Genomic DNA, 20,525 nt, shown 5'->3' on the forward strand with positions numbered 1-20,525 from the left:
CTTTTCATCCCCAAATAGATAGACAAACTAAGAGGACAATTCAGATTCTAGAAGATATGTTAAAGGCGTATGCAATTCATTTTAAAGATAGTTGGCATGATCATTTATATTTGATTGAGTTTGCATATAATAATAGCTATCAATCTACTATAGGAATGAGACTGAAGCCTTATATGGAAGAAAGTGTAAGTATCCAATTTATTGGGTTGAAGTTCGTGAAAGGCAATAGGCCAGACTTGGTGCAACAAACTTATGAAAATGTTAAATTGATAAGAGAAAGAACGAGAAATGTACAAAGAAAATAGAAAAGTTTTGCAGATGTTAGAAGGAAACCTTTGGAATTTGATGTTGCTAGAAAAGTTTTTTGAAAGGTGGCCCAATGAAGGGTGTTATAAGGTTTGGTAAGAAGGGGAAATTGTGTTCTCGATATATAGGACATTTTGAAATCTTGAAAAGTGCTAGAAATGTGGTTATAGACTTTGCTTTGCCACTAGAAATTTCCTGTGTACATGATGTGTTTCATGTGTCTGCATTGAAGAAGTATGTTCCTGATCCATCACATTTGTTGCATTATAAGCCTTTGCAAGTAAATTTAGATTTAACATATGAAGAGAAGCCTCTAAAAATTCTTGCCTAGAAGGAAAAGAAGTTGAGGAACACATAGTACCTTAATTTAAGTGATTGTGGAGTAATCACTTGGGTTAAAAGCTTTATGGGAGTTAGAGAGAGATATGTAGAACTGATATCCATTTGTTCCAATGAGAAAGTAAAATTTTGAGGAGAATTTTTTTAAGGAGGGAAGGATGTAATTCTTCATATTTAAATTGTACTATTTCAATAATATTGAATGTGGTATTATTAGGTTCCAAAGGAGAAGTAGACTAGATAAGCCAAAGCTATGGAACTAGGTAATATGAATGAATGGAATAGAATTTTGTTTAATGGAGTTGGTATGTAGACCCGTAGCTTGTGAACCAACCTTAGTTATATTGACCGAAGTCTAGTTAATTGTTAATAGTGATTGGATGTGATAAAAATGGAAAATTGGAATGTAATAATCGACAAGAAGTGAACCTGGATGAGGCAATCGTAGACTAATATGAGCAAATTTAGACTTGGAAAATAGAGATTGAACCCAAGCATGCAAGCTAAAACTAAGTGATTTAGAATTGCACACACTTGAAGGGATTATCAGCTTGATTTGAGCTTAGACTTAAGGTATGACTTGAACTATGTATGAGATTAGAATTTTGAGCCCCTAGATAGACTATGAATGAATGCAATGACTGAGGTTTCCTAAATTGGATGAAAATGGGTTGGACACTAAGACCAGGAACCTTAATGTACACTTACTCTTGTTAAAGTTGTAGACCTTATGGAATAAAATGAAATGTCTTGTAGGAATGGTGCAAATAAGAGAAATAGAGGATTGACACTTGATCTTGGGATTAAAGAATGGTTGAACAAGACAAGGTTGGGTAAGTAATATGCAGCAGCTTATGTTAGTGTTTGGAATAAGTTGTTTGTGTTGTTCTTGTACATTTAATGAACTTGTTGAATAGAGATTGCTAAATTTGATCATGTTCTGAGATGGGAGTGGTTGTTAGATATAAATGGCCCTTGATATTGAACAAAATGTTAGGATGTCATGATGTTAATTAGGATCATTTCTCCATGTTTAATTACTTGTTTATGAACTATGTTAAGTGATCCATGAGGGTTTGCATATAAAAGAGGAGAGTTGGTAAACAACACTGAATTTGGGAATGTTAAAAGATGAAAACTGAAAATGAATAAAAGTTATTGTGCTAACAAACACAACTTCAATGAGTCTTGCTACCTAATGTACCAAAATGGGAGGGCATGAAGCAAGACTGAAAAGTGGAAGGACAAGGATACTAAGCCTTGTGCCAAGGAACTGAAATTGGAAATCCAATGTAGGAACCCTCAAGACTGAGACTGAGGCAAATGCCACTTGTGTGAATTAGACTAAGGTATCTTTTGAAATCCCTTAGGCTCCTAGCCTGAAACCCACTTGTAGGTCCGAGAACCCACTAACCTACCGCTGGTGTTGACAAGATGAGACACACTGACCTACCACTGTATCAGCCTCTAGCAATGCGCTTGTTCTGTTGCCATTGAGAACCCGTGCCTAGTAGGGCCTATCACGTTAGACTACCACTACGACCTACCAAAGTTTGACATGTTTGGTTGGTCACTATCAACATCCGATATGTTGGCTAGAGAGGAAATTGGGCTAGCTGGAGGATCCAATAACCCTTACCCCTTAGGTTGTACTTTAAATTCCCCTCACCTACCTCACTGAATGGTATGCTCAACCACCCTAGTTGGCTTGCTTTGACATTTTCTTTCTGTGAACAGGGTCTACCCTAATTAGCAAGGGTTCGTCGCAACACCACCATTGCATAATTTTTGTAGGTAACATATGGTGATAGTTCCAAAATCATTATTCTCACAATGTGCAAGGCCAAGTGAATGATGAATTGGTCATGAATGGTAATTTAGGTACTTATCACCTAGGAGTGTCAATTGTGGACCCAAGCTAATAATCGAACCAAGTCCGAATCAACAAGAACTTGAATTGGACCTAGACCATCCAATAGCTTATTGGTCCAATCTAGTCCTAGTAATTTCATATTGGTCCAAACTAGTTTTGGGGCACTTCTTATAATAGATGTAGAATACTAGCCCATTAAAGACTTGATAGGCCAAGAATTAGCGGAACTAGTTGGTATGTACACAAATTCAATGGTATGTGTTTCTTCTTAAATATAACTACTTGAAATGATGAAAGACAATGATTTTACTCCAAGGAAGGGGGAAAAAAAAAGGAAATGTTGTGGGTCTCCTTAGTCTTCGAGTGAAATTGAAGACTTAACATGATTTTTATAGCTTGTATAGTTCAGAATACAAGGGGTTGTATGGTGACGTTCATGTTTCTTGTTTCATTTGAGTGTGAGTGTGTTTTTTTTTTTAACAAAAACAACCCAAATCATGTATATGTAATCCGGTCTATTTCTTATATTATCTTTTTCTTTTTCATTTTTGAAACAGATTGGGTGGTTTGGCACAATTTTGAGAAATACCAAATTAGTGTTTCTCGGGGGGGGGGGGGGGGAATGCTTCTCTTGAAAAGTTGGAGAAACACCATATTTGAATGGGAACATTCTCATCGTTTTGATATCAAAACATGACCTCCTATTTTGAAACCTAAAACTCAATGTTTCTTCCTTGTTTCAATCTTTTATTTTAATGTTTTTTTTCCTATATAACCATACGTGATTTCAACACCCAGAAATAGTGAGAAACAATGAAAATGCATAGAAACTGGAAAAACTGCATCTTTTTTTAAAAACAGGGTTACCAAACAAAAACATTACCATACAAACCCTAAAAGAATGCCATTTCATCATCATACTTAGAAGAAGAAAAAAAAATATTGTTTGTTGTGCACATTTTGCACTAAGTATCTCGACTTGGGTGGATTCGGTTCAACCACATGTTGGACCACCTCTGGTCAACACCAATATCGAGTTGCCCCTTGCTGAAAAGGCTAGTTGGACCGGGCTACTGAGGACGACTCCTTGAGAAAATCCATGAAGAGATGGAACGTTAACCCTTGTCATATCTAGCAATACGTGTGCTCATGCATTAAATTCAACATTTAATGCTCCGTACGTGTACATGAAATGCAACGTACGTATAAGGAGATACGAAAACCTCGAGGATATCTGCCCGGGGGCTTTGTTGAAAGTTCAGGGGAAGACTTGTCACATGAAGAGTTAGCTTTCCCAGCATCAGGAATGAATGTCATCAAAGTGAAGAGGGGCACTGCTGGCTTATCAACCATACCGAAACACCATGATTAGCTGTCACACAAATTTGATGGTCCACGACAATCAGACAACACTACAAATACCACCCCAACCACCAAGGGGTGTGGATTATCAGACAACACTAAAAATACCCCCCCAACCACCTTGGGGTCTGATAATGCTCATTAACTTCCAAAACCAACCCAACAACTTTGTTTGCTTGAGTATTTACTCCTCTTAGCAAGGATTTGTGTTTTCCTAATTTGACTTGACCTTCGGAGGTGCCAACCGACCCTTGAGTCTGACTGCAGTCACTTGCTTTTGTTGTGCAAAAAACTAGGTAAGCTATTAACAAACTCATCAGTAGGTGATCTAACCCAAGACGTCAGATTTTGGAACAATATTTGGCATTGTCTTTGGGAAAGGGCATCATACAAGCCATGGTCATACTCCAATCACTATGATGGCTAGAGATACCTCAAAAAACTATGGTTCAAAATGTAAAGGACTTGAAGGTAGAGCTAAAGGGAAAATGACTACCACCCGCAAGGAAGATGCACCTAGAGCTCTTCCTCATCTTCTGCCGCGTGAAAGACATGTGCAAGAACAAGGGACCATCTTAGATGCTAGTTTTTACCTTCAAGGAAAGTCGTCTGTGTAGGAGTTGGACTTTATGTGACTACCAACCATGGAGAGTCAAATGCTCGAGATGGGTAACACCTTATAGAGCCTTATCAAGCGACTCAACCCACTATTCCCCCCAGGGGCTCAACGGTGGCACTTTAGAAATTTCCATTCCCTCCCTTGCTAATCAGCAAGGCTAGGCTTGGGTGTGATGGAGATGTCTTACTACCCAACAATTTTGCAAGAGCTTGTGAAGAGGAGGCCAAAAGGTAACTTCCACTGCATGGAGGTGAGTGGGACCACCTTTCGGTCATCAAGAGGCTTGGCCCTCCCGAAGTATGTTGCTTGATCCCAAGAGCTTTGGCAAGCAACCCTCATATTCCAAGAGACCATGGGAAGAAGGATCAAAGGTATTACAAAGAAGAGTCAAATGGCTCCATGCCCAAAAATGCAGCGATATCGGCGAGGAAGCAAGATGATCATTGGGATGACCACTTCTATCGATGGATATAGGTTATGGACAAGAGGTTGTGCCACCTTGACAGCAATGTTCCCAATGAGACGCATGGTGTTCTCACTCAAGACCCTTTCATCCTAGAGATCATGGAGGCCCCACCATTGCTAGGATTCAGGAAACTAACTTTCTCCCTGTATAATGGGACAACCAATCCTTTGGTACACCTCAGCCCTTTCAATTTGATCATGAATATGAATGGTGGTTGAGACACCATAAAGTGTTGAGCCTTCCTAGCCTCATTGACAGGACTGACGACCACATCATGCCGTCATCTGCCCAATTTCAAGGAGCTCGAGTATGCCTTTGTTGCTCAATTCTAGAGTGGGATTAAGAAGAACAAAACCAAGGATAACCTGTTGGCCTTACAACAAGGTCGTTGAGAGTCTATATGGGACTTAATCATCCAATTCAATAAGATTTCGATATAGATAAAGGACTAGGTGGCAAGAAACTAGGGAGCCTCATAGCTAGCATATCAACCGGCATGTAGACAAGAATGAACTGCATTCATGGTCGGTCCTGCCTAGGAGGAATAAACAAGGATAGAGGAAAGTCTCCTTTGGTCCCAAATGATAAAGATCTCCCAACAATATTGATGGTCCTCGAGAAGCCGACACTAGAGTTGGTACCATAACAAGTAAAGAGGAATGCCTGATTCATGGGGACAGTAAAAGCTTCCAAGACTTCCAGGTTCACTCAGTGTGAAACTATTACTTTTTTGGGAAAGGAGCTGGTGTACATGCAAACCTACCATGACGATGCCATGATTATCAGGGTTCAATTAGCCAATCCCATGATGTGTTAGGTTCTGGAACACTGACTCCTCAGCAGATATCACATCTTTGGAAGCTTTCTGTCATTTCAAGATTGGAGAAGAGGCCTTAACCCAAAGTGGAACTTACCTACATGGTTTTGCTAGAACATCCACTCCCATTCTAAACAAGATGAGAATTTCAAGCAAAGGTGGCCTAGTTTGTCAGGGAGAACTCTAACGTGTTCGCCCGGCTTGCAGAGTACATGTTTGGGATTGATCGCCCGATCGTGGAGTATAATCTTTGATCCAAAAAGATGCTAAACTAGTCATTCAAAGGAGGAGGAACTTCTCAATTGGAAAACATGAAGCAATCCAAGTGGAAATTGAGAAGATAGAGAAGTCAAGCTTCGTTCAACCCATCAAATGTCCAAACCCGTTGACACAATTAGCAGTACGAACATTTGAGCAACATTAGGAAAGGCACTAGAAAAGGCGTTATGCCAAGGCATGGTTGCCACTCAATTCTAGATTCTTCCACGAGCATTTTGAATCGTCAAGCAAGCTAGGAAAGCACTAGTCAGGGAGGATTTAACCCTACATTAACAACCATTTAAAGTCTTACTATATGATTGACCCTTCGAAGCTCTATTTGACCTAGAGCTTCTAGACGATCCATGGTGATTCTCTAGTGGCCAATCGGCTCTTGTACACCTTGAGTTGATGCCGGTACGCTCATCCCTCACTCCTTGTTATGGTGTTACTGCCCTTATTATGCCTCATTGGAACCAATTTTGGCTTGAGCACCAATGCTTAGCACATGACATCATACTCAAATGGCCCGACTTGTTGTGTTCACGTCTTAGGGAATGTGTTCACTATATACCAATTTTTCCTAAACAAGTAACTTTCCTTTTTCTTCTTGGCACTTATTTATAGCCTCCTCCTTCGATGGTAGTGATCCTCTCCACCTCATCTCTTTTCTTCTTGAGTATCCTTGTAAGGTCGATGATCAAGTCAAGAATTGCGACCATGCTTTTGTTCGCTTCAATATTACAGCAGACATACTCTCTAAAGGCTGGGTAGAACTCCCTAGATATGTTGCATAAGGCAACAACTATTAAAGTTTGACTGTCATACTGAAGAACAAAGATTGTGTTGAAGTACTTACATGTTGCAGTGTTGACAAAAATCTAAAGCATACATTTTCTCAAGCACCTCCTGGTGTTGAGATGGAGCCATATGAGTAGACCCTTAGAGACCTTTGAGGACACATTGACCATAGCAATAGAAGGAGCTATGAATGGAATCAAAGGAGCAACACATGGTGTGAACGATGCAACTTCTAAGCCGACTGGGATGGCCAACCATAATGTTGACTTCCAGCATTCCATCTCTTGGTTAAGGGAGGGAGACTTGGATCGATGTAGTCATGGTCAAAGATGAATCCCTCCCAGACTTGCCGGATTAGGTCTGCAATTAGAGGTATAATGGTTGTATCTCCATATTTCTTACTTTTGCCTTTGTTCTGCGCCTAGGGTTCTTTAGCCTTGCGCTTACCTTTTTTATTCCCCAACCTACAATCGTGTGCCAAGAATGTTGTTCCTCCCACACAACCAATGCTCACACAATTCCTCCTTAGCGAGCCTCAGAGGTGCCCCAAGCGAAAGATGAAGAATTAGAAGGAAAAAAAAAAAGTCAAAAGCATAGCTCATTGGGACATTGAGACTGGGGGGCTCACCCTTGACAATCCCCCAGTACTGCAGGCATGCCAAGGATTCCGGACCAAATCCGTGCTTTAGTACACCACAACCTTGTGTAAAGTTCCTCAAGGTGATTTCATCAATTTGGAAAGTTAAGATTTCATGTTCCTCCCTTTTACAGCATCAACACTCTTGTTCCATAAGGTCGAAAAGGCACAAGTTTGAGGTTAGTATATGATGAACCTCTCACACCACCTTGTTGAAGTACTCGGGAGCAAACCCTTGACTAACAATTCAAGCCTAAAAGGGTACCCCCTTGTTTTTCCTTTTGTAGCTCGAAAACCCAGAGGAACAAGTTTAGAGTGGGCATGATTTCCAAGCTTTTGCGACATAAAGGAAATCATGAGACACTAGCTGTTCAGGGCAACCATTGATGGACAAATATCGAAGTGCCTTAGAAGGGAAGTCAAGAAGGATGCAAAGAGAGCCTGAAATTGCTCTCTAAGTGATCTTCGTACAACGCGAACTCCCCCTCTAAAGTGGTAGCGGACTAGTTATTAGGTATGGGGGATTGAAGGACTAAGTTAGAAGGAATAGCATGCGAGTCTCTAAGCGTCAAAACATTGGTTGTGGTTAGGTTGGACACGCAATTGTTTGATCCAGATGTTCCAGTGATGCATTGGTTATCTATATTTCTCTCGAGATTCCTGTGATTCTCCACGGTCTCAACAAGTGCGTCCCCTTGAACAATATTGCAGTCTTTGGACCCAGTAAACAAGAAGGAAAGAAGGAACTTTTTTATCCAAGGATTGTCTGTGTCATGGCAGAGAACCTCAAAGGGCGTGAAATCATGGTTGTCCCAATTAGAAACCTAGTTCATAAGATATAGAACATCCTTTGCCTGTCTCCTCTCTCCCATGGTGAAAATGGGAATGCAGAATAAAGTGGGAAGGGAAGAAGATGAGAGACATTGATGAGTGACCACTTACGGAGTATCCGACACCAAAAAGGATTTGAATTGACTAGAAGCAGGAGTGGTAGAGCTCCTTGTGCCTCTCAGAATGGGTCTCTGAAGAGGGTTTGGCTGCGTTTGAAGGTGAAGCTATAAAGGTGAATATTTATGGACACGAAGGGCGTTTACAAATGATGAAGACCATAAAAGATTGACGGGTTTGCCATTTGAGCATCCCGTGACCTTTCCATGCATGGAACTGTTAAGCGAAATCGTAGCTCAAAAATCTCAAAGATAAAGATTTTCACTCACCATGGCCCAATCAAGGAAATCATTGAGGTGTTTCCCTTAGCTTGTAGTGAGATGACACTCGCTAGACTGCTAGTGACCTTGGTGGGAAGGAGACTCCTTGTACATGCGATCACTTTCCCAAGTGAGGCAATACAGCGACCCCCTGTGTGCTCGGTGTAAGCCACCTGATATCTTGTCTATGGAAATTCATCCCATAATAGATGGCACTATTGCTAGAATGGGCTAATGTTGTACTAACTCTACACCAGGCCCCTTGATTCAGTTTCAGACCACTTAGGCCAGCTGACCAAATCTTGTCATCAAATACAACTCTTAGTATCCTCAACGATGTTTCGAACCAAGTGATGATCGAAAATGACTTTTAATGCATCCTAGCAACCACCTCACCTACTTGAAGAATCCACTCCATGGTCACAGCCTAAAAAAGGTGACCCTGCGGCATTAGGGGCTCATGCTGTGCACATGTTGCACCAAGTACTTTGGCTTGAGTAGATTTAGTTCGACCACACGCTTGACAACCTCTAGTCGATGCAATATCAAGCTATCCCTTAATGGAAAGGCTAGTTGAGATAGGCTACTAAGGACGACTCCTCGAGAAAATCCATGAAGAGATGGAACCCTAGTCTTATCTAGAAGTACGCAGGCTCCTACATTAAATTCAGCATTTAATGCTTTGTACATGTGCATTAAATGCATTGTATATATCAGGAGATATGAAGACCTCGAGGACATCCGCCTTGGGCTTGCTTCTTTTCGACTTATCAAAAGTTTACGAGAAGACCTGTCACATCAAGAGTCAGATTTCCCAGCATCAGGTACGGACGTCACCAAAGTGAAGAGGGGCACCGCTGACGTGTCAACCTCATTGAAATATCAAGAATAGCCCTCACGCATTTGATGGTCCAAGACAGTCAGGCAACGCTATAAATACCCCCGCCAACCACCAAGGGGTCTGGTAATGTTCATTAACTCCCAAAACCAACCTAGCAACGCTATTTGCTCAGGTTTTACTCCTCTCAGCAAAGATTTGTGTTTTCCTAATCTCATTTGACCTTCGAAGGTGGCTAACCGACCCTTGATTCAACCCACACTCACTTGGTTACATTGTGCAGATAATCAAAATAAGAAATCAACAAACTCATCATAGACGATCCAACCGAAGACGTCAGATTTTGGAACAACACTGTCTAAAAAGCTTTTGAGGTGTATCGCCTAGGATTAGTTGTAACCATTAAAGAATTGGAATCATTAATCAATTATTCGGAGTCTTAGAGCTAGACCAAGTAACTGTAATGGTCCAAATCTAGTTTTGTCATTTTGGAACTAGAGTTATTGAGGATTGAGACCAATATCCTAGAAACAAACCAATTGACACCACCAACTATGGCCACTTTGATGACTTTATTCACTTGTCTTTTCTCTCGAATTTCAAATTTGATTGACATGCTTAGAAGGTAACAAATATCCAACAGTATTGCTAGCTTAGTGACTGGCCCAACCATATAAATGATCAAACCAATTTCAAAAAAGTGAACTTTTCTTTGGTCATGTCCCTAAGTTCATCAACACTACAATGATCTCCTAGCTTGGAAGGTCAATTGTTCTAGCACGACCTCATGGCCTATTTTCACTCCTTAGTTACAATTACTTGTAAATTTGATTCCTTGGCATCTGCTGCTTAAAAAATTTTTGTCTTTTTATACCTAGGGAATTTTTTTTTGATGATAGGTAATTTCTTCCTTGGAAACCCTAAGTCAGCTCAGAAGTCTGGAGCCAAGCCAAGCCAAGCTGATGATGGAAACAATTCAGGGAAAGGCAAGAAAATGATGTTCTGCTTCTGCGGTTTTTAATCTCTTTTTATTTAATTATTTATTTTTGGTTCGTTTAACCATAGTTGCTGAAAAGGTTACTTTATCTTTGGTTAAATTAACCCAACCTGCTTGGTTGTAGATGAGCTGTCATTTAAAAAAAATTAAACAATTTATTTCCATCTTTTCATTAATAAAAGCGACACATTCAAAAACCCTTTCCCCCTTTGTCATTCTCACACACAATCTCGCGCGTCGCACCTTCTCGCCTTCTCGCCTCTCTCTCTCTTTCACACTTCCAGAAAACTCAACTCTCCTCCTCACGTTTGAGATCTTCAACTCCATTCCATATTCATCCAATATTTTATCTTTATATGTCACATTTGTTACTCATTTTTGTCTCTGATATATAATCCGTACTGAATTTTCTGCAATTTCCCTGGATTTTCGTTGTCCACTTTGTGGAAACTCGGTTCTGTTCTGTTGTCGATCAATAGTAACTGTGTTTCCTTTTTCAAGTACTTGTTTAATTTCCCGATCAATTTTAAGAAGTTTCAGGATCAAAGCTTCGATATCGACTGAATTTTCGGTTTCGGTGTAAAAGCTGCCATTCTTTTAGAGTCAGTTCGAAGTCAGATTTCTGGTTTTTGGGCTTGTGTGATGTTTTCACTTCTGGAGAGTCATCTGCTAGGTTTTGTGACATTACCTTAAAAATCCACTCTTGGAGGTTGTTTTAAAGCATATTATCGAACATTTTGCAGCTTTTCTAGCTAGTTAATCGTCAAATTCAGTAGCTTTTGAAATTTTTTGTGGGATTTTGCTGGTGAATTCGGAAGATTCTGATCAGAGCTCGGGGCTTCAGCTTAGCTCTCTGCAATGCAGAGTGACGTTTTCAGGTGAATTCTACTTGGCTTATGAGGCGATTCTTTCTTCTTTGTTTTTCTTTTAACTTGTTCGGGAATGGAAGCTTTTAGAATAATTTGCAGTAGAAGCCATGAGATGAAATGCTTTGAATTGGATTATTTTTGGCAAATAGTCTTGATTATTCTCTTTCTATGGTTGGTTTTTTTTTTTTTTTCTTTTCTTTGGGGGTAACACTCTTTCTGTAGCTTTCAATCAGTTTTATTGCGAACTAATTAAGCTAAGGTAACATTAACTGGAAGAGAACCATTTAGACTGTCTGTACGTTCGCTCACCGCCAGACACCTAAGCTGCATGTACCGTGTACTTACACGCTTCAAATCTGGACCCACTTCGTTAAATAATATTATTATTAATAGGGGATGGTTGGATCTCAAGCTTGTAAATCTTTCTTGCTTTTAATCTCTGAGAGTCACTGACCACCTAAACCAGTGAATTTTCATGTTTTACATGTGGTGTTGCTGCGTTTAACGGTCTTTGTTCATATCAGAGTAAGCACTGTAATCAAGCCCCTAAACCCCCTTTATTATAAAAAATTAGTTCTGAACCACCCCCACCCAGGCAAATCAAATCATATGCATAATTAATAACCCTTTCAGTTGGTTCTTGTCTTGTTGTTTGAGCTGCCTATGGACAAGTGTCTCTGTGTTTCGTATTCATATCTGATGTCCGTTGTCAAGTGATTCTAGATTTCCAGAGAACAAGCATCAATAGGGGTAGATGATGGAAGATCATTATGGAGGGGGAAATGGGCATTTTTGAAGGGAGAAAAAGAGGGGTAAACACAGTGGGTACCAGCTGATTATGGGTATCGGTTGGTGTGCGAGTCTTTTCATTGGAAGTTATAAATAGTTTTTGTTTTAGAGAATAAACCTTCTACTATTTGTTGGGTTCTGTGCAGCTTACCTTTCACAATTAGACAGGTATATGTAGTCAACCAGTTCACATGAGGCAACGTATATTATGTAAAGAACTAGGGTAGGTTACAGAAGGTCTTAAATAATGGTGAAATGTGTTACAATTGCGAAGGAATGTAATATCCTTTTTCAAGTTGTTTGACTTTATTTTTCTTAATTGTCTAACCAAACTCCGAAGGCTCCAAAGGAATGTGATAATATATTGGGTAATTGCAGTCATCTGATCCTAATCACTAGTATTAGATGTTATCCCCCATCAGATGATGATGTCTTGACAGCCTGCTTGTGTTTTATCTTCTTATTTTATTTCTCTAACGAGTTATTGTTTATTAATTTGTTTTGTTGTGTCTGGTCATGTTTATCTGGGTGCATGAAACTTGCATTGTTTTACTAAATCATGTTTCTGGATTTAATTTTGGCTACTTCTTTACCTAGGGTGAAGGAGAGGTAGAGGTAAGCATGACTGAACACAAAAAGAGGCACGGATCTGTTGAACAAGGAAACCTCATTTGTGGTGCAGTGAAGAGGCACAAAACTGATTTTTCAATCTCAAGCAAGGTCAATTTTGCATTTCTTGGCCAAAGTTGATTTAAGATCCATTACACCATCCCTCTCAGGGGGGACTAAGTTGAATGTATCCTTCCTAAAGATTGATCAATACCTCCCCTTCAGTTTCTTTTTGGAGATTCGTGTATTTGGCTGGTTTGTTTGAAGGACCAATCTGATGGCCTAGATTGATCAAACTGAATGATGAATGCATCTTTTACTCGACTGAGATATGAAGAAACATTTGTCTTAGCTTGACAATATGTCCCAAGGCTTACCAAAAAAAAAAAAAAAAGACAATGTGTCCCACGGTGTTCAGTATGCACGTTTGATATACTGATACTAACTGTGCAACACATCCTATTGAGAAGCTGTTTTTGTTTGTGTGGTATCAGGATACTGTAAAAGAAAATCTGAAAAATCTTGAAACTGTAAAAAGCAGACATTGCTAATTTATTCTATTCTGAAATTTTCTTTTTTGAGTGCAGGAAAAGAAAGAGAAGTTGGGAGAACGGATAACCGCTTTGCAGCAGCTTGTCTCACCATTTGGGAAGGTATGGTTGACACTTTAAACTTTCTGAGAACAATTAAAAGGAGAGATGTTGTCCCAAGGTACAACAACAAATTTTTAATTGTGTTTGGTTGTCTAGTTTATGTCAACAAATTAATTAATCAGTTGTATAGGAAAGCTCAGTGACACCACAACCTTGTTGATGACCTTAAAAAGTAGATGGAAGAACCATCATGTCCTGGGTTAATCACTTGAATAGCTGAACTGGAGAATTTATGTTCCTCTTGTGTTGATCCATAACTTCGATGTAACTCTAATGCAAGTTACCTGAATGCAGACAGATACGGCTTCTGTTCTTCTGGAGGTGATGGAGTATATAAAATTTCTCCATGAGCAAGTCAAGGTTTGTTAATTTTTCACTGTTTTTTTCTTGGAAATTCTTGTATACTGGAGTTATTAGCCAACTTAAAATCTGCTGTCAGCTATCAATTTCCTGGTCCATATCTGTTTTCTTTCCCAGTCTAGGGTGCTTATAATCAAAGAATCCTGCTAAGTTATCTGGTGAAAGGCCTTAAAGCCATGATGTGTCTCCATTATTGGTAACTTGAGTAAAAGAACGAGTATAACCATCCTTTATTACACTGGACTTGATGATGCCTTATTAATCATCCAAAATAATCTAGGCAAGTGACTGGTGTTCTATAATCTGATTCAAGTTTGGAATATAGTCCAACTGTTTTGAACTGCTGTACGTGACTTGTACCAGGTCCCTACTTCTCTATATCAGGAAAATTATGGCACGAGATATAATTTGTAATTGTGTCTTTACTCCTGTATTTTGTAATAAAATTGTTCTAACTCATACTATAAAAGCAAATGTGAAACTGTATCTACCAATCTGTTATTGAGATGGATCATCTCATACTCTGCTTATAGCCAGAATTTCTATAGTAACTTAGCTACTCCGGCTGATCTGATCCAATGCAACCTCTACGGTGGCTTCTGGTTTCTCTGGTTAATTCCAATACAGTACCAATAACTTTTTTGCTTCCTGTGACTTATGGACCTCTTTTATCTGTATTGCTGGAAACAGGTGTTGAGCTCGCCATACCTCAACAGTTCACCACCAACTGGGAAAAGTCAGGTAAGCTAACAGTGGAAGCCAAGGGAAACCCCACTAAAGGGCATTTTCATTGAATGTTTAAACCAGGGGTGATTGTCTTCGTATTCATAGTTCTCTTGGTCATGAATTATATCTAAGATGATTTAGTTTCAGGAATCAGAACGATACAGCCTTAGAAGCAGAGGCCTATGCCTGATGCCAATCTCGTGCACGCATGGGATAGCACGGACTAATGGTGCTGATATCTGGGCTCCCATCAAGGTCAGCTCTCCAAAGTTCTAATATTACCAGTTGTATATCTACTCTCTCCATGGTGATTCAAAGCAATCTTTGTAGTACAAAATGCTCATCTATTTTCAGTCAGGAGAGGGCAAATTGTAACCAAGGTTGCCAGTGGGCTAATCTGAGCGTCTCCCATGCTCTTAGCTGTATGATTGTATGTATTTTCTTATTACACAAATGTATACCTTAGTTATCTAATGTAAAATTTATAAAAATCTAATCGAAGTGCACCAAATGAAAATTTGGATGTTCTGTGGTGCCTCCTTATTTTAAATTCGAACACCCCCTCCATTTTTGCAAATCTTACAAAAAGGCCCCCAAACTTAACAGTCTCTCTACTGTAAGCCTGTAAACGACTGAGGGAAGATTACCATGTCACCCTCAAATAAAACTATAAAGCTATAAAAGGATGAAATGGTAAAATTACTGTTCTACCCTTACCCCTTCAACCTCGATCGCTGGCATCCAACCACCCACCCCCACCATCGTTTAAAGATCATTTCCTTCCACCCTATCCCCTATTGAAGGTCATCTTCAACTCTTACAAACTAAAACGCATACCCACTGGGCACTCAACACCGTGGGCCATTTGTGGCCACCTATTACAGCGTCCTTGCACTACGCCTACCATCCCATCCCCAAGGTGCTCGACAAAATGTGTGTGAAAGCATCCTGCTCCAATCACTCATTCACCCAACCTACCTAGCACACACGCAGACAGGCACCCACGAACACACGCTACCACCTCCTGGGGGCATTGTGTGCACACTTACCCCCACCTTGCCCCTTGACCCAAGGCCTCACTCACGCACACACAGCACCCTGGCTTGCATCCAACCCCCACCCCACCTTGGCCTACACCGATAGCTTTACTAGTTGCCTCTCATTGGTGGACACTTCCCCCACTAATCGTAGTTACGATGCAAGTTGTAGTCTATTCTCCTTTGACATGGATAGCCATAGCATTTGCAGAGCTGCTGGATCCAGATGAGTTGTAGGTGGCGTTGGTCATTGTCATAGCCAAACCACCCTTATTCTGTTCACCTTGTGGTAATGTTCTAAGCCATCCACAGTCGGTGGATCTAGGCGCCCTTCTCAGCCAGAATATTGTTGTGTTGGGGAAAGGAGTTTATAATATGATTCTCAGTTTGTGAGGGGCTGCTCCAATTCAGTCACCTATAGTGGCTGGCTGCAGGTGAGTGAGTGTGTAGTAGTGGCTGGTGGGGGCAGTTATGAAGATGGTGTGCCCGTGTGTGTGTGCGTGCGTGTGTTTTGGTGTTTGGGGGGGGGGGGGGGGAGTTAAGTATGCATGTGTGGGCAGTTGGGTACAGGGGCAGGGGGTCGTCATGGTGGTATGTGCGTACGGGTTTATTCGTGCATTTATAAGGGGTAGGGTGGTGGTCGCGTGGGTGCAGGGCAGTGTGTGAGTGTGTGTGTGTGTCAGGAGGTGCAATGCTAGGCCACGAATGGCCCAAGGTGGGGAAGGGGCAGGGGCAAGGCCGGGAGGGAGCGGAGGCAAAGAGGAGGAAGAAGATACCCTGCCAAGTGTTTGGATAGAGCAACAACACACACAACGAAGAAAACAAAAGAAGGAACAGATTCCGGCACCCATGGAGGCTAACCAACCTATATATATATATATATACGCAGAACCAAGCCAGCATCGAGGCCCGCCAAACGAGAACCGAGGCCAAAGAACTGGCCCCAACACAAGTAAAATGAGCCGGACACCGGCCGGGCAACCAAGTAAGCGGCCTACCACACGTGGATGGCGGGGTTGCGGTTTTTTGTGGGGGCTGGTTATGGCCACTGGTTGTTTTGGTTGTATATAGTAATGGTAGAAGTGAGCATAGTGGGCAACAATGATTGGATGCAGAGGTAAAGCGAGTTGAGTGAGGCTATGTGGGTTGGGTTGGGTTGGGGTATCAGGGTTTAACAATGCAAATAGAATGGCTAATCAGCGGCATTTTTGGCATATTAAAAATTTTGAGTCATTAATTGGAAATGGTTCTTAAAGATGCATTGGGGGGGGGGGTGCTTTTTGTAAGGTTTACAATATTTTTTTTCCTTCTGGTTTTCTGGTTGGGGGGGGGGGGGGGGTTGCCACTGTGGATGCATAGTCTAGGGTTGCATGTAAACTCTTAATTCATTGCCATGTAATCTTCTAGGTAAAGCCGGAAAAAAAAATTATGCCTATTGAGACAATTTTTTAATGGCTTTGAAACATCTTGTTAGCGGAAGAGAGGAGTGGGACATGAATAGTGTATTTATAATAATTTCCTTTCAATTTTTTGTCTTTTGGGGAGCATTACAATGTTGAATAGATAGTAGAAACAATTACTTGGATACACGACTTCCCATTATAGTACCCATTGAACACGCCAAATATATGGGATTAAATGTTAGGGAAATAGCCTACATTGAAATGCCACACAAAACTGGGTGATATCTTAGAAAGAGAAAATAATTTATGGAGGTTTAATACACTAACAAACAAAAGCAGGAAAAATCAAAACCCATGACCTCTTGCCTCTTGGAATGCCTACTCTCTAATGGAAAAGTTTGAACATCTAAGATTGATTATGTGGAGAAGCATCAAACAATTTTTCCATGGGACAAGGGGAATTGAAGAGCTTACCTAGATGATCCAATGACTCATCAATCCGGGTTCCATAATGATTCAAGTAAGCGTGAGTAGATGCTCCAACATGGCTCTTCCTCGCTTTCTTATTGCAGGCTTTGATTTTTTTTATGCTCGTCGAATTTCTCCCTTGGTTCTCTATGATCAATCTGTCTACTCTTGTGAGGTATTGTTCTCTATGTGTTCTTTCGGTTCCTTTATTCCAATTTGCTTCTTTGGAGCTTTTTTAGGTTCTAGTTTGTCTTTGTATCTCTGCCTCTCTCATCCTTGGTGTGGGATGCAACTGGTGGAAGGTTTTTGAGGCTTGGTTTTCTCTTTGTTGTGATTATTGAGAATGGCAACCTTGTTAGTTTGTATTAGCAAACCCCATGTGAATGACAGCATAGGCAAACCCAAATCTGGCTCTCATTCAAAAGGGAAGAACAATACTCTCTTTATCCAAAGATGTACTCCGTGTGCTATCTGGAGACCTCCTACCCTTCCAAATCACCTTGCTTCGGCTCCCATTTATTTTGTTGAACTCAATGTTGTCCCCCTTGCTTCATCCATGGTTTCAACATTGGCTTTACAAAGCCAAGATTGCACATGTTTGATGTTATCTATCTACTGGGCAGTTTGGGAGCTAAAAGTATCATTTGTTTTGACCATAGCTCCTTTTTCTCCCAGTTTGCATCGGTGGAAGACAGGAATGTTACCATCTATTTAGGTCCGTGGTGGTGTGGAGCCTGTCTTCTTCATTAATTCCCTCTCTACCAAATAATTCCATGCAGTTCGTTGATTTTGAGAAGCTCCCGATATGGGGCCCAAATGAGAGGAATTCCGCAAAGTTGTTTATTTGTTGACCTCATTCAACAAGTTGCTTCATGCATTGGTCGAGTGATGAAGGTTTAGTTCAATCCCTTTAATGGTAGTTTTTTTAGGGATTCAACACATACCAAAGTTTTGTTTAAGCGAAATCAAGCGGTGGTCCCTTCTACTCCTATTCAAAACAATGAAGGGTCGAAATTTCAAATGCAATTCCAATATGAACTTTGGCTTCTTTGTAAGAGCTACCAAAGAATATATCATGAAACCAACAGATGCCTCCTGTTGAAAAAAAGCGAAAGAAATCAATGCTCTGAGGGGCATGTTTTCTTGATTAATGATGTTCTAACTAAACCTCTTTATATCAACAATATTTGCAAAATAAAATAACCCGAGCGGGCGACTCGGGAGATATGCACCTAGAATCAACTTCTTAACTCATGCATGCGAGTGGAATGATTCAATTTTTGTTAACTAATTACTTAAACTAAACCAACGATCCTAATCCATACATCTAATGCAATCGAATTGAAACGAAAAAAATAAAGCAAACATAACTAATGCATAAATAAAAAGAGAAAAAAAATGCAATGCAACACCACCCGAAACGAGAGGCCTGCGCCCGGTTATGTGGTCCGAGATAATGAATGAATGAGGAAAGTAAATAGAAAGTAAATAACAAAGCAATAAAAGGAAAAGGAAGCCTAACCAAAGAGAGGCACGGTAGGCATCTCGATCAAGGATCCGGGGAAGGGAGAACAATAAATAATCGAAGTAAATCCTAAATTAAGAATATTGAGGGGTAGATGAGCGGGAATGGAGGGGGAGAGAAGACTATTGAAGAATCTTACTTGCATCTTCTAAACAAAACTTGAATAAACAACGAATCTCAACCAACCCTAACAACCAGATCTAGAATAAACTAGACCGCAATTGCTAGACCCGAGAGAAAGCGAATCCTCTTGAAACTTGAACTTGAACTTGAACTTGAACTTGAAATTGCATTGATAAAACTAAAGGAATTACACTTGCATAAAAGAAAAATTACACAACTTCAATCTTCCTAAACATTCAATCTAAAAACTAGAACTAGAGCCCACAAATTAATCAAAGAACTAGAGAAAACTAGAGCAAACTAAAGAGAATGAAATTGCAAGACTAAAGTAAAACTAAGAGAAAGTAAAGTGTAAAATTAAAGTAAACTAAAGAGAAAATCAAGTGTGTTAGACCTAAGAGGGAGGTAATATTTATAGAAGAATGAGAATAATTTACAAACAAGGAAAAATAATGATAATAATAATAATAAGAGTAAAATAGAAAAAGAAAAAACAAATAAAGAATGAGCAAAAAATTTCGTTAGAAAGAAAGAGAGAAAGAAAGAGAGAGAGAGAGAATAAGTGGAGAAATAAAATGAAATAAAATAAAATAAAAAAAAAGGAGGCACGAGACAAGGTGGAAGAAAGAAAAAAAGAAGAAAGAAAGAAAAGGAAAGAAGAAAAAAAGAAAAAAAAAAACAAGAAAAAAATAACAAAAAAAGGGGGAAAGGAAAAAGAAAGAAATAAAAAGAAAGGGGAAGAAAGAAAAAACAATAAAAAAAAAAAAAAAAAAAAATACAAAAAAAAGAAAGAACCCAAAACAAACAAAAAAAAAAAAAAAAAAAAAAAGAAGGCAAGAAGAAAGGGGACAGAGACGGAAAGAGTACAAAACTTAAAGTTAGAAATTCATAAAACAAAAAAGCAAGTGTATAATGATGTTTGTAAGTTACATAAATGTGCTCATCAAACAACACTCCTTTTTATTTTACGGCTCAAGTTCTAGAGATTTTTCCTTTCAAATTTGCTTCTCTAAGGACTCAGAGGAGGTTAGTGAAGACCCAATGGCCATCTCTCCTGTGAGGTTAGAAAACATTGAGGTTAGTTCACTAGTCAGTTTGCACAGTGCTTTGACAATGAAAATGATACCTTGGGTATTTTAGTGGAGTCGGATCACTTGCCTTTGTATCTTTTTGAAGTTAAGGGGTCACTCAAGGGTGTTGGATGATTTGGACCACTTGATTAGGCACGGTTTGATTTTGGCTCATTGGGGTCAATTCAGGAGGCCTATGTGGACGACGGGGTTTCAAATTTGGCTTATGCTTTCTTCCCCCATATTTTTGAAGAAGGATCTTATATTGGATTGGGTCTTCTTTATCTGTTTGGTTGTCAAAAGCATTTTCATCTAATGAATTGTTTTTCTCTATGGAGGATGCACTTTTACATCTAGTTCCTGCCGATTCTC

General features: G+C 39.9%; 1 protein-coding gene across 2 annotated transcripts; it reads left to right on the top strand.

The window, feature by feature from the left end:
- The first annotated feature begins 10,744 nt into the window (after positions 1-10,744).
- On the top strand, positions 10,745-15,363 carry LOC149022088 (basic helix-loop-helix (bHLH) DNA-binding superfamily protein). 2 transcript variants are annotated; one of them, XM_089150266.1, is made up of 6 exons: positions 10,745-11,399; positions 12,777-12,899; positions 13,376-13,441; positions 13,736-13,801; positions 14,492-14,542; positions 14,669-15,363. In XM_089150266.1, exons 2-6 carry the CDS (start codon positions 12,801-12,803, stop codon positions 14,801-14,803), a joined length of 417 nt encoding a protein of 138 aa, XP_089006392.1. In that variant the 5' UTR covers positions 10,745-11,399; positions 12,777-12,800; the 3' UTR covers positions 14,804-15,363. The 2 variants fall into 2 exon arrangements, with proteins under 2 accessions (XP_089006392.1, XP_089006393.1); XM_089150267.1 differs by having other exon boundaries at positions 14,675-15,363.
- The last annotated feature ends 5,162 nt before the right edge of the window (positions 15,364-20,525 follow it).

This window comes from Hakea prostrata, chromosome 3 (assembly GCF_041222555.1).
Source record: "Hakea prostrata isolate BN-2017 chromosome 3, UWA_Hpros_2, whole genome shotgun sequence".
Classification (NCBI taxonomy): Eukaryota; Viridiplantae; Streptophyta; class Magnoliopsida; order Proteales; family Proteaceae; genus Hakea; species Hakea prostrata.

Excerpts from the sequence above, each read along its gene's own strand:
- LOC149022088 (XM_089150266.1), top strand. The coding sequence starts at position 12,801 with ATGACTGAACACAAAAAGAGGCACGGATCTGTTGAACAAGGAAACCTC. Across the intron at positions 13,442-13,735 it reads TTGTCTCACCATTTGGGAAG|ACAGATACGGCTTCTGTTCT; the intron begins GTATGGTTGACA and ends ACCTGAATGCAG. Across the intron at positions 13,802-14,491 it reads TTCTCCATGAGCAAGTCAAG|GTGTTGAGCTCGCCATACCT; the intron begins GTTTGTTAATTT and ends TGCTGGAAACAG.